A 12933-nucleotide genomic window follows, 5' to 3' on the forward strand; every position below is an offset into this window, starting at 1 on the left:
GTCTAGTGCAAAGGTTATTGGATCTGATGGATCCGTAAGGACGTGTCTAGGGCGTCGACGGTGACTGGCTCCTGCATGATCAGGATTCGGGGAGTAGTCAGCGGCGGCTACGATAAGGCGATTATCAATGTTCCTCACGAACCACGGAGCTCCGACGGCTAACCTGCAAAAGCGGGATTGTAGAGATTGAAGGGTGTCTATGTGTGTGCGGGCCGCGTGAGCGAACACCACACTCGCGTAAGTCATGACGGGCCTTATGCAAGTTTTGTAAAGTGTCACCTTGTTCTGAAGGGACATTTTACTCCGCTTACAGATCATGGGGTAGAGTCTACCGAGAATAAACGCGGCACGGTCACGCACTGATTTTATATGCGGGTGGGATGTCATCGATGCATTCAGGGTAACGCCCAGGTACTTGACCTTCCTGGCCCAGGGTATGGATTGACTAAAGAGAGTTATCGGGGGTGTGAGATTCCTCCTCCTAATACGGGAGGAACTCCGTGTGGAGCTTCCCCTCTGAAATAGCACCGCAGTACTTTTCGCTGGGTTGATGTCTATGCGCCATTTTCGGAACCACTGTCCTAGGGCTAGGGCTGCGCTCTGAAGCTTCTTCGCGATTAGGGACTTGTTTCTACTGGAATAGTAAACAGTCGTGTCGTCGGCGAATAAAGCTAAATGGGTCGGCGGCGACCGGGGAATATCGTTGACGAATAAGCTAAATAGGAGGGGTGAGAGGACAGAGCCTTGCGGGACTCCAGCTGTGAGAGGTCGTGGGGAGGAGCGGGTTCCCTCGACTCGATATCGAAAAGAGCGGTTCGACAAGAAGTCCCGTATGATGAGCACGAGACTATCCGGCACACCCATGTTGAATAGTTTGAAAATCGAACCGTTGTGCCAGACTTTGTCGAACGCTTTTGCGACGTCGAAGAAGAGAGCTCCCGTGTATAACGGTTTTGGTCGATTAAGCCCCACAAGAATGTGCTCCGTGAGGCGGTGCACCTGTTGAACGCATGAGTGATTTGTACGGAATCCGAATTGTTCATCGATGAGAATGCCCTTGGATGAGACGAAGTCTCTGAGGCGTTTGTAGAGCAGACGCTCATACAGTTTGCCTAGAGACATGAGGAGGCTGATCGGGCGGTAGCTCGTCGGATGATTTTTTGGTTTACCGGGTTTATGTATGCCGATAACGTCCGCTTCTTTCCACAGCGCGGGAAAGATACAGTTCGCCATAGCGGCATTGAAAATAGATGCCAACATCACGATGAGTTGGACGGGTAGAAGTTTAATAACGCGGTTGGATATACCGTCGGAACCGGGAGCCTTGCGAGGACGTAGGTCTTTGATCAAGTCTTTAACTTCCATCGGGGTGACGGGTGGTAACGCATCCGAGGGTGGCAAGGAGGCTCTGCGTTCTACCTCACTGTCTACTAATTCTACATGAACAGGGTCCACGGATTGAGTGCTGGGCGTACACTGGGTTTGCAATGTATCGGCCAGCAGCTCTGCTTTTTTGTCATCATCGAACGCCGCGAGTCGGCCTGAGGGGCCTACGAGGGGGGGCATAGTTACTACCGTATCCGATTTGAGAGTAAGAGCTAAGCGGTAGTAAGACCTTTGGGAGGGCGCGAGTCCTTCTAAGAAATCAGACCATCTGGCATCTCGGACTTCGGCGATGCGAGACTTTACGTCGCGTTGTAGGGCACGCATTCGAATACGATTTTCTGCGGTAGGATACCTGTCGTAGGCGCGTATTGAGGCGTTCTTAGCTCTTAGGAGCTCCCTAATATCGTAGGACAATTTGAAGCGGTGAAGGAAGTCCTCCGCTACAACTTGTTTCGATGACCTATCTAATGTCGAGGTGATGTGTGACGTTAAGATGTCTATGGCTTCAGCGGTATCCTGAGGAGACGGGGTAGAGTCCGGGCTAAACGGGAGCGATGGTGGATCAGATTCAGCCAGGCTGACGCCCAGCGTGTGCCAATCCACCACAGTCCTCGTGACGGGAACGGAATCGGGAGCGCGACCGAGCTTCATAACGACGGGACGGTGGTCTGAATCTAACTCTGAAACTACTTCGATCGAGTGTAAGCGCAGAGTTACGTTTTTTAATAACGCTATGTCGAGTATATCCGGGCGATGCGCGATATTTAGCGGGTAGTGAGTCGGGGTTAGCGGAGCGATGATATCGAAGGCGAGATCATCAACTAACGCGTCAAGCCGCCTGCCATTCGGGGTTGTGGTGTGTGAGTTCCACCTGATGTGTTTACAATTTAGGTCGCCCGCCAGAATGACAGAGCTTCCCATGCCGAGCAGCACCTCGATATCACTGCTTAGAACGATCTTATCCGGTGGAAGATAAACGGACGCGATAACGATCGGCGCATGTCCCGTCAGTGAGATTCGGCACACTGATGCTTCGATATTAGCGAGCGCGGGAGGATCGAGCGGGACGCAATGCAGGGCTCTTCTATAGTAAATGACGGTGCCACCACCACGAGCAGAGAGCCTGTCGTTCCTGACCATGTTATAGTTCGCGATTTTAGGGTCACGGCGCGCGGGCTTAAGTAGGGTCTCCTGCACTAAAAATATATCAATTTGATGGTCACGCAAAAAGTCAGAAACCTGATCACCTTGATTTGCGAGACCGTAAGCGTTAAAAAATCCTATCGTTACGGATAGGGGCTTTATTCTACTTATATACGCCATTGATTACCGGCGGAGTGAGGGGAGGATGTACGTATTTAATGACGCGTATACGTCGGCGTATTCTTGCACAACGGCGATAAAGTGTTGTGCAGTGGAGGCAGCGCGAATGGCGTCGCCCAAAGCGTTAACGCGCTCAAAGTTGATCGACTGAAAGAAGTCGATCGCTAAAGCGAGATTGTCGGACGCGGTCGGAGGGCAAGTCGCGGGAGAGGGACGAGTCGCGGGGGCGGGACGAATCGCGGAGGAGGGAGTTGTAGCTATGTTCGTGTACGGCAGCGGTTTCGCCCAGGCCGAGACACTGGGCACCGGCGCCGGAACGAACGCTGGCTTAGCCTGCGACACAGAGGGTGCCGAGGCTTTGATGTCTGGGCCGGAAGCTCGGAGGCGGTTTTGGCGGGCGACGCGTCGATTTATTTTAGGGGCTCGGGGGCATCCGCGGTAATTTGCGGGGTGACCCTGTGTTCGACACAGGACGCAGCTAGGCGGTTCCGTCGCGGTTTTTTGATCGCGAGTGCATAGGGCCGTGGCGTGATCGCCTAAACATTTGACGCATCGGGGGCGCGCGTGACAGTTACGGGAAGAATGCCCGTATAATTGGCAGTTATGGCACTGGCTAGGTGTGCCTTTCTTGTGTGGGGTTTCGACTGCGATTCCGGAAAGGCTACAGACCGTTCGGATGTTAAATATTTGCTTACCCTCGGGTGTAGGCTGGAGGGCGACGAGAACCATATTATATGGCTCCCTTCCGCGGCCTGTGTGCATGCGGTGTATGGAGTTAACCGGTAGGCCTTGTTCGAGAAGGTCGGCCTTGACGAGCTCGGCATCCAACTCTTTAGGGATGCCACGTATAACGGCACGGAGTTCGCGCTCCTCCTGGAGCGTATACGTGTGGAAACTTATACGCTCCTTACGGAGGTAAGAAGAGAGGGTCCTATGGTCGTCGGGTGTTCGAACCTTAATTTGAATGCCGTTCGCGAGGTTACGGGCATTCGTAAAATTTATATTTTTGGCCTTAAGGGCCAGGGAAACTCGTTCCCAAGCTGCCTTCTCTTGAAGGATTACCGGGGGAGGGATCTGGGTTTTATTTTGTGCCACCGGACGCGACGATGGAGTGGCACGGGCTGGAGGCGCAACGGGAGTCTGAGGGCGGGGGCGCGACGCGTTCGCAGCTTTGCTAATTTTAGCGGCCGCGGGAGCTCGAGACTCTGCGGCACGCTTCTTACCCTTTTGCACCAGGGTGAATCCATCCGTCGATGAGGCGGGGGCGAGGTCGACCTCCATCTCCGAGTCAGAGTCGGAGGACGAGGAGGCGGGCGCAGGTGACCTACGAGTAGGTGTTTTGGAGGGCGCGACGGAGGCCGCGGATGATCGCGCTGCTGGAACGGTGACCACGGCGGACGACGCAGCAGTTTTACTCGCCAGTATAGGCGACGCGGGAACGGCAGGCACGACGGAGGCTGCCGTGCTCGATGCAGAACCTTTGCACGCAGGTACAGGCGACGCAGGGGCAGCGAGCTCGGCGGAGTCCACGAGAGGGCTCGCGGTGTGATCGGCCTTGAAGGCCTGAAACTCGGAAGTGAGCTTTGGGTAGCGAAGCCGGAGAAATTCCGCAAATACAGCGTCCATGATGGCTACGTGCCCAGGTGGGGCTACCCTGGGTCTTAGAAAACACTCGCCTTGCGGCGAGGCCCCAACTTCTCGGACCTGCGCGGTTCTATTGAACACAGGTGGCGATGCGGCACGATTACTACAGGACAAAGAAAAAACACAACAAAACGGAAATAACAAAAAGAAACAAAACAATTAAACACTTCCAGGAAGACAGTTTATCGGCAGATGTACCACGAACACAGAAATAACAAAAGGAAACAAAACAAATAAAAACTTCCAGGAAAAACACTTGGTCGGCAGATGTACCACGAACACAGGCCGCGCGAACAATGGCCGGGCTAACAAAAGCCGGGCGAACAAAGACCGGGCAATCGAGTGGTCGATGAGCACGTCCGCACGTGACGGGTGCCTCTATCGGAATGACCCGAATCCTCTCTCCAAACGAAACAGTACCGTTTTTGCAGGATAGCAGTCGGAGCACCGTGGTATGTTAGCAAGAGCAATGTAGATAGATCTTCGCAATGAATTAAAATCAATAAGTGAAGACAGTGTCAGTATGCTTCATCGACAAATCGCTGCAGCTTCTGCGTCAGCCGTAAGGTGAGACTCTTTGCCCGAAAAATGATCGATAGGATCACCTAACGACAAGTCCACGCCTCAAGCACGCCCGTGATTGACCCCTTGCGTTCATATTATTAAGACACGAGAAATATACATAAATTTAGCCTACTCCTACTTTGAAGTCGTAAGTCTCCTAATTCAATTGAAGTAATTTTTTGTGGTCACGCTAACAGAAAGCTCAAAGCTACCCAATGAGAGCTAGGTTAGAAGTTTTCTTAGCGATCGAATAAAAAATTCGAACAATAGATTCGCAGGAAAATCATGATAACGAATACAGCTCGAAAATATTTAGCTTTAGTTAATTTTTGCACAATTGCAACATATGACAGGAAATTGTTCGAAATCGACAATTTCGAAATCACAATAAATATTACATATGTTCATCAAATTTTTTGTTGTATTGACTGTAAAAAAATTCCACTTATCCTTTGCGCTTCCTACCTTAACACGTTAACAGTCCCTATAAAAGCGTTCCGAAACACGCCCTATGTCCAAGTGTGATTATATATTTTTTGGTCATTATTCGATGTCCACTTATCGACTGATGCATTAAAAGTAACAAAATATAGTCGTTGATCCCGGATATACCCGTGCACACCGGGCGGTACACGGACTTATGAATTACATTACCGTGTACACTTAACGTGTACCACAGACTAATGAGTGTGGCGGGTAGCCATCATACAACGCAAGATAGGATAGGGTCTCTCCAGGAGACACTCCTGCCACCCAGGACCTGTCCAGGAGGCCCTCCATCCGTTCCACGATCAACGCTGACGATGTCAGGGCCACACATTTCCGGCGTGGCAGCTCTGCATCACATGGACTACTCACGACACTTACGCAGCATTCTAGCTCAGTTTCGACTCACCGCAAACTTCGAGCAGCACTGGCACTTGCAAGCTAATCTCAGCACGGACAACAATCATTAAATGACACGACATCCGGTCTCGGAGGGGAGTGATGTGCCGGGTAGCCATGATACAACTCAAGATATTTGACAGATGCCTGAATCTCGCTTACAACATTTTCAAGATAAGCTTGCATATATACAAGTTCCCAACAACACTCGGACCGTCGGTCTACCGAGCAAATCCACCCGCTCGGTGAAGATCTTCCCTTTGTCGTATACCTACAATGAGTGTTCCAATAGACGTATGCATAGTTAATTTATTACCATATTGATGGTTCGCTTCTGCGGCAGACTACTTGTCCGCCAATACATACCCTCGAACACATAAACATAACATGAAGATCTATAAACTATGGTCTGCATAAGGTTACACTTGGGGATACCAAATTTACAGTGGTCAAAGTGTGCAAGTTTTTGGTTTGGATTCCTCCGAAAGTACACTAGTAACATTGAAAGAAGGTCTTCTTTTTTTTTTCCACGTGAGAAAATCGCCGGATCCCCACCCGCACGGCAGGTGGGGTATGTGGGAGTCGAACCTCACTAAAAACTCCTGCCGCTCACAGCCGGCGCCCTACCCCGGACCGGGTGGGAACCCAGTCGGAGCTATTGAGACGGCGGGACAGGGTTTACGCAGTGCACATTACATCCATCCCGCCGTCCCCTGAAAGAAGGTCTACTTGATGAAGGTCGCTGCATGATAACTGACAACTACTACACGAGCGTCTCTTTGACAGAATTTATGCTTTCTCGCAATACAGACTTCTGTGGCACAGTCAATAAAAAGAGAAGAGGTTTACCGAAAGAGAGAAGGAGAGAAAAGCTGGGGATTCTAGCAGCACATTAAACCATTGCAAAAAAACTCTTACGGCACGAATTTGCACACCAACCCAGGGAAATACGCTTTTTCAGCACGGGAAGAACACCGCAATCACATGCAAGGTCATCAAGACCATTAGAATTATTAGGACCATCAGGATTACCCGGGCCATCATCAGAAAGACCGCTTTTTTCTAGTTCAAGTACGCCGCTGAGAAACACATATTTTTAGGAGTTTTTGGGCAAGAAAGATTCTCGATTCATCCGAAGACGATGCGTAGGATGCTGCCAAAACCTCCTTGATGAAGGTCGACTTGCTCCATATGCACGATCTAAAGTCAAAAAGGTAATGTAAAATTTGCAAAAAACCATATTGCGTTGTTTGTTTTTCTAAACTTTTAGTTCATCAATTAAAGTTTGTATCTTTTTTCTAAGTTTTTTTATGTCGTGTTGCTATACCAAGAATTTAAAAAAAAATATGACATGTTTTCGACTTTTTCCATTTATTAGATCCTTGGCCACAAGTCCACAAAGAAAATACTAACTAATTTGACAAGTCCGTGGTTCTAGGGTCCGTAGAGAAACACATCGGCTCCTTTACCTCATAGGGTACACGAACTCGGCGGAACCGCTCACCGTGTACCATATATGTAACACCGGACTGTTAATAGTAAGAAAACTAAATGTATTAAATTTACTTTAAATTGTATTAAATCATCTTTAAATGTGAGACAAGTAGATAGTAATGTAATTGTTTCTGAGGAATCATTGGAGCTTGTTGAGTCAACCGTATTTCTTGGTATAACAGTGGACTCCAAACTGCAGTGGGGACCTCATATTCATAAATTGGCGAGTAAGCTCAGCTCTGCAGCATACGCAGTAAAAAAAATAGAATGTTAACAAATGCGGACACGGCTCGTTTAGTTTACTTTAGTTACTTCCACAGTGTCATGTCCTATGGCATTTTGCTATGGGGCAATGCGGCCGATGTAGAAATGATATTTATTCTGCAGAAAAGAGCTATACGTGCTATTTATAACATGCACTCAAGGGAATCCCTGAGGGAAAAATTTAAAGAAATTAAAGTTCTCACTATGCCATCCCAGTATATCTTTGAAAATTTGATGTATGTTCGTAAACATATTGAGGAGTTTCCTAAAATGTCGGACATACATTATAGAAATACTAGGAACAAACACAAGCTTGATGTGCCGATGAGTAGGTTACATAAGATACGAAATTCATTCGGGTCTAACATAAATGAAAGTACATACTTGTTGAACGTCAAAAGAACTACCGCCAATTCACAAGACTTAACCTCCGTCCTGAGAAGAATTGGCAAGAAACTCAGCGGGCATGTATTTTTTTTTTAAATATTAGTTTTTTTTTTAATGTTAGATTTTTTAAAATTATCATTGACGGTGACAACTGTGCGCCCGTACAACAAAATCCCACAAGATGTTCAGAACCTAAATATACATAGGTTTAAGAAAACTATTAAAGAACATCTGTGCAATAAAGCTTACTATAAAGTCAATGATTATCTAGAAGATTGCACAAAGTGGGAATGAGTTGCTCGCTCCGGGCATTTCAATATTGTAATAATTGCTATGTTATAATTACTTATTGTAAAAATGAATATTTAAAAAAATCTAATATTAAAAAAAAAGTTAATATTTAAAAAAAAATACATGCCCGCTGAGTTTCTTGCCAATTCTTCTCAGGACGGAGGCTAATTCTTGTGAATTGGCGGTAGTTCTTTTGACGTTCAACAAGTATGTACTTTCATTTATGTTGAATAAAACTTTTTTAATTTGATTTGATTTGATTTAACGTGTTAAGTTTTAACTTTGATCCATAGCACTGGTTATTAAAATAATTTAATATCCATAGCTTTGGACCTATGATGAATCGTTTATCAAATGGCTTTGACAGTTGACGTTATGAAGTATTTCGCCAAATGACATATGACATATACAACAAAATAATGACATTTCCAATTTATCAAAAAAATGAAATTTCTATTTCGAGATATTTTGAGGTTTGCCGACCAATTTCCACAAACTAAGTAACCTAAAGTAACTGAAAAACATTTTCATTACAGTACTTAAACGTACTAAGATAATTATTTGATGTCAGTAACTTTCCACTGAAATGAATGTTGTGAATAGTAGCAAATAAAATTATTTTGTAACAATTGTATCTTACGATGCGAGTAATCGTAAATGTTTGGTTGTACCAATGTCCTTTTACGATTTGCTATGTTAGCGAGGATCTCTTCGTTCTACCAGAGGAGAGAATATACAAATCTTTAGGTTTAAAGACTGGAGACTGTTGTGAAATAGGAATGGATGCTGATAATGTCAAGAAAAATGTATTAAAATTGAAAATAGATGCAACTTTTTTACTGCCATTCGTAAAAGCCTGCATGGGCTCAGATGTCTTCCGAAAAAAATTATCATACAACTTAAACAGCATCTGCGAGTTCCCAAGGCACGGGACCGTAGTCCTCAAGTTAATACTTGAACCACCAGATAAAGAAATAATTGATTACGCTTGGTGAGTTAATAAATTTTGATATTTTTATCAAAAATTACATATTAATAGAAAGTACATTTTATTTTATTCAATTTACAGCTAACAAATGTGAATTTTCTTATATATGCAGTTAGAATTCTAATTCAATAAACAATATACAATCTGTGATAGATTATGAAGATTTTTATTGACTACATTAACTAATTACATTGATAATATTTGTAGCAAAAATAGCCATAAATGGAATTTGAATTGTGTTATTGCATTAAATATTGTTAAATTTGCATTATTACTGCTATACTTATAAGCTTCTCTTGCGAATTCAGGACCACATCAGTTAAACTATTCCAAATTTATGCAATAATTTTTAAATTTACAGTTGAAATATTTAGTTTGCATTATCATTGTGTTTATTGCTAAATAACATTTGGAGATACTCAACAACATTTCAATAATTAGTTTACGTAACTTTTCATAAGGATAAAGCCTTGATACTCTCTTTAACACATAAGCTGATGTGGTCAACAAGGGAATATGATCAATAATAGTTATCACATTAGTATTTATTTATTTATTACTTCTAGTGCATATCCAATGAATGCAATTGAACCGTAATTAAGCATTCTCATTTTCATTTGCAAAGTTTAGAGTCCGTTTCATCCATTCAATTTGTTTTCATTTAATTTATTTATTAGATAAGTTCTTTTGTTGGTTGTGTACAAAAAGAAAATTATATTTTTTAATAACAAATAACACAATAACACTAACGCTAAAACTATTTTGTTCAAAGACAAAGAAGATCTGTTGAAAAATGAGAAAATGGTGCTAGCTGTTTTGTGTTTCCCTATTTATATGTACATAGTATATGATTATTTTAATACTTCCTTAATAAATTTCTATTATTTCTTAGGATAAAGATAATATCTTAAGATATATATCTTTTGTTTTTTGTGGACTAAAAAGACAATTTTTTAATTACTGTTACAACATTAATGCAAGATGGGAACTGTATGTGTAGTTTGAATGATGATACAGCTCCTTTCTCTAATAAGAATTGGTATTTACACTTTTTACTGTTTACAATATTTGAACTTTAACCATGTCAAAAAGAAGGTATTTGAATTTGATGATAAAAATGTGAGCGATTATCGTGTTATCTAATTACAGGAATGAAAGGATCGTTAGATTAGTTTGGATGAGACTAGAAATAGAAAATGCCTTTTCTTGGTTATCTACTTTAGGTGGTGCTTACTCTGCCTTAGGAGACTATTTTGAAGACTGTGTAAGTAGTTTAAATTTTCTTCAATTACTCAACTCCATTGCAATTATTTTAGTGCATATGAAACAATATTTCAGCAGCGTTAGCTGTTGATTTAACACAGTATCAATTAACCCCGAGATGAGAGGTGAAATCGAAATTTCGATTGTTTTTGAAACAGATTTGCCACTTATCAAATTATTCCTTATTTATATATATGATTTTTGCTGGGAGTAACGATACATACATTTAGAGACTTACAAGTCCCTTAGATTAGTACAAATATGGCAGAAGTTAGATATATATTGAAGTCGTCGTGGCCTAAAGGATAAGACGTCTGGTGCATTCGTGTTGAAGCGATGCACCGGTGTTCGAAGCCGAGGCGGGTACCAATTTTTCTAATGAAATATGTACTCAACAAATGTTCACGATTGACTTCCACGGTGAAGGAATAACATCGTGTAATAAAAATCAAACCCGCAAAATTATAATTTGCGTAATTACTGGTGGTAGGACCTCTTGTGAGTCCGCACAGGTGGGTACCACCGCCCCGCCTATTTCCAAGCAGTAATGTGTTTCGGTTTGAAGGGTAGGGCAGCCGTAACTATACTTGATACCTTAGAACTTATATCTCTAGATGCGTGGCGCATTTACGTTGTAGATATCTATGGGCTCCAGTAACCACTTAACACCTGGTGGGCTGTGAGCTCGTCCACACATCAAAGCAATAAAAATAACTAATTAAGGTTTCTAATCCAACAGGCAGAAGAAGCGGGCAGAATATCTATAAGACAATACAAACTATCGAAAATGTTAGGAGACGAAAGCTTAGCGGCCCGGAGTAGACTATATTCAGCACTGTCATACTCACAGAAAGGACACCTACATTTATCAAGGCATATAGTACGCAATGTAGCCGAGTTCGCTAGAATAACGAATGATAAACGTTTGTTCAGAATGTGCCAGGGAGTTTGGGCGAAATTAAAATATTTAAAGTCACTAAAGAAACAGGGTAAACACCATGTGAATGGTAAGATTAGTGCGTAACATGAATTTTTTTAATTTTCTAGTTTGCCTCTGATGAAGTTGTACAAAATTCTTTGTTTTCTTTTTTTTCTGTATCTCGTTTCTTTGTAGTCCATGGATAATTTTAGAAATTCTATTATTACTTACGTTTTAATGCAGCAATTACGTCATTCACAATTTTTACCATATACTTATATGGATTTGAAAGATGATCAAATTTTAGAAAAAATGTCTGCATTTTATTTTTAACAATTATTGGGTAAATATTTTAAGATTATTTTAAAATACAATCAGAGGAACCAGTGTCTATTACAATTCAATAAACAATTTGATTTTTTAAATAAATAATACAATATGTAGGAATAATAGGGTATTTGATTGAATTAAAAATATATAGAAATTTAAAAACTATTCTGAGAGGTTGTAAATTTAATGTTGTATACTTTCAGCAAAAGTGTACCTTATTTATAACTCTCAACAAATATATATTGTATATTTCCCGTATTCCTTTATGTAATTTATTATGAAACTAAATATCTTCTATCTCCTTCTTCTATATATCTATATATATATATATATATAAATGAATTGCTGTTCGCTAGTCTCGCTAAAACTCGAGAACGGCTGGACCGATTTGGGTAATTTAGGTCTTGAATTATTCGTGGAAGTCCAGAGAATGTTTAAAAGGTGAATAAATATGAAAATGCTCGGAATTAAATAAAAATAACAATTTTGTTTTTCTTTCGATATGTCCCCCGTCGGACAGATTCCTTTTGTTTGTTTTAAGTTTATTTTATACAAAAGATTAGGTCTTTTATTTATCGATTGAGGCAATACGAAGTCTGCCTGGTCAACTAGTCATCGATATAAATCAATTAAGACCATAGTTATCTAAACTGTCTGGTGATGTCACAAATCATAGTTTAGCTGTTAACCATAGTTAATTAATGACTAACAACATTATTCCTGCTCAGAAGTGATTTTAGTGTATTAAATAGAATGAAAAAATAGGTACACATTTATTGCATGTTTTAATTGTGAAAACTTACCATCTTTTTACATATTATACTGAATATGTAAGAAATCGTAACTTAAAGTATACAATAAATCAATGAAAAATTTGGAATTATTTCCATAAAACAGTCAAATATCCTATATATCGAATTTAAACAAAAAAATGTAATAGAACTATCAATAATAATGTTCTATAGGACTTTATAGGACGTAATGGAAATTTGGTGCTCAAAAATGAAAACATTAAATATTTTCTTTGAATATAATTTAAAGGAAGATAAAAAGGCAAAGGAAACATCTGATTTTAAAATATTCTATTTTGTATTTCAGCCGTTTTTATGTTTGTTCCGCGACTTCTTTTTTAAGTGTAGCAATTGGATTTTTGAGACGCCACTGTTGCCATTGTCAAGCTTATAAAAATATTCAA

General features: G+C 41.7%; 1 protein-coding gene across 1 annotated transcript; it reads left to right on the forward strand.

Annotated features, from left to right (window-relative positions):
• The first annotated feature begins 8692 nt into the window (after window positions 1-8692).
• Window positions 8693-11903, forward strand: LOC114252843 (uncharacterized protein F58A4.6). The gene is made up of 3 exons (XM_028187510.2): window positions 8693-9229; window positions 10376-10490; window positions 11229-11903. The coding sequence occupies exons 1-3, from the start codon at window positions 8880-8882 to the stop codon at window positions 11511-11513; spliced, it is 750 nt and encodes a 249-aa protein (XP_028043311.2). The 5' UTR covers window positions 8693-8879; the 3' UTR covers window positions 11514-11903.
• Window positions 11904-12933: the final 1030 nt, after the last annotated feature.

This window comes from Bombyx mandarina, chromosome 16 (assembly GCF_030267445.1).
Source record: "Bombyx mandarina strain Sakado chromosome 16, ASM3026744v2".
In the NCBI taxonomy this organism is placed as follows: domain Eukaryota; kingdom Metazoa; phylum Arthropoda; class Insecta; order Lepidoptera; family Bombycidae; genus Bombyx; species Bombyx mandarina.

Bases quoted from the DNA above. Each gene is read 5' to 3' on its own strand.
- LOC114252843 (XM_028187510.2), top strand. From the start codon at position 8,880: ATGCGAGTAATCGTAAATGTTTGGTTGTACCAATGTCCTTTTACGATT. The intron at 9,230-10,375 runs GTGAGTTAATAA...ATCTAATTACAG, and splicing joins GAAATAATTGATTACGCTTG to GAATGAAAGGATCGTTAGAT. The intron at 10,491-11,228 runs GTAAGTAGTTTA...CTAATCCAACAG, and splicing joins GAGACTATTTTGAAGACTGT to GCAGAAGAAGCGGGCAGAAT.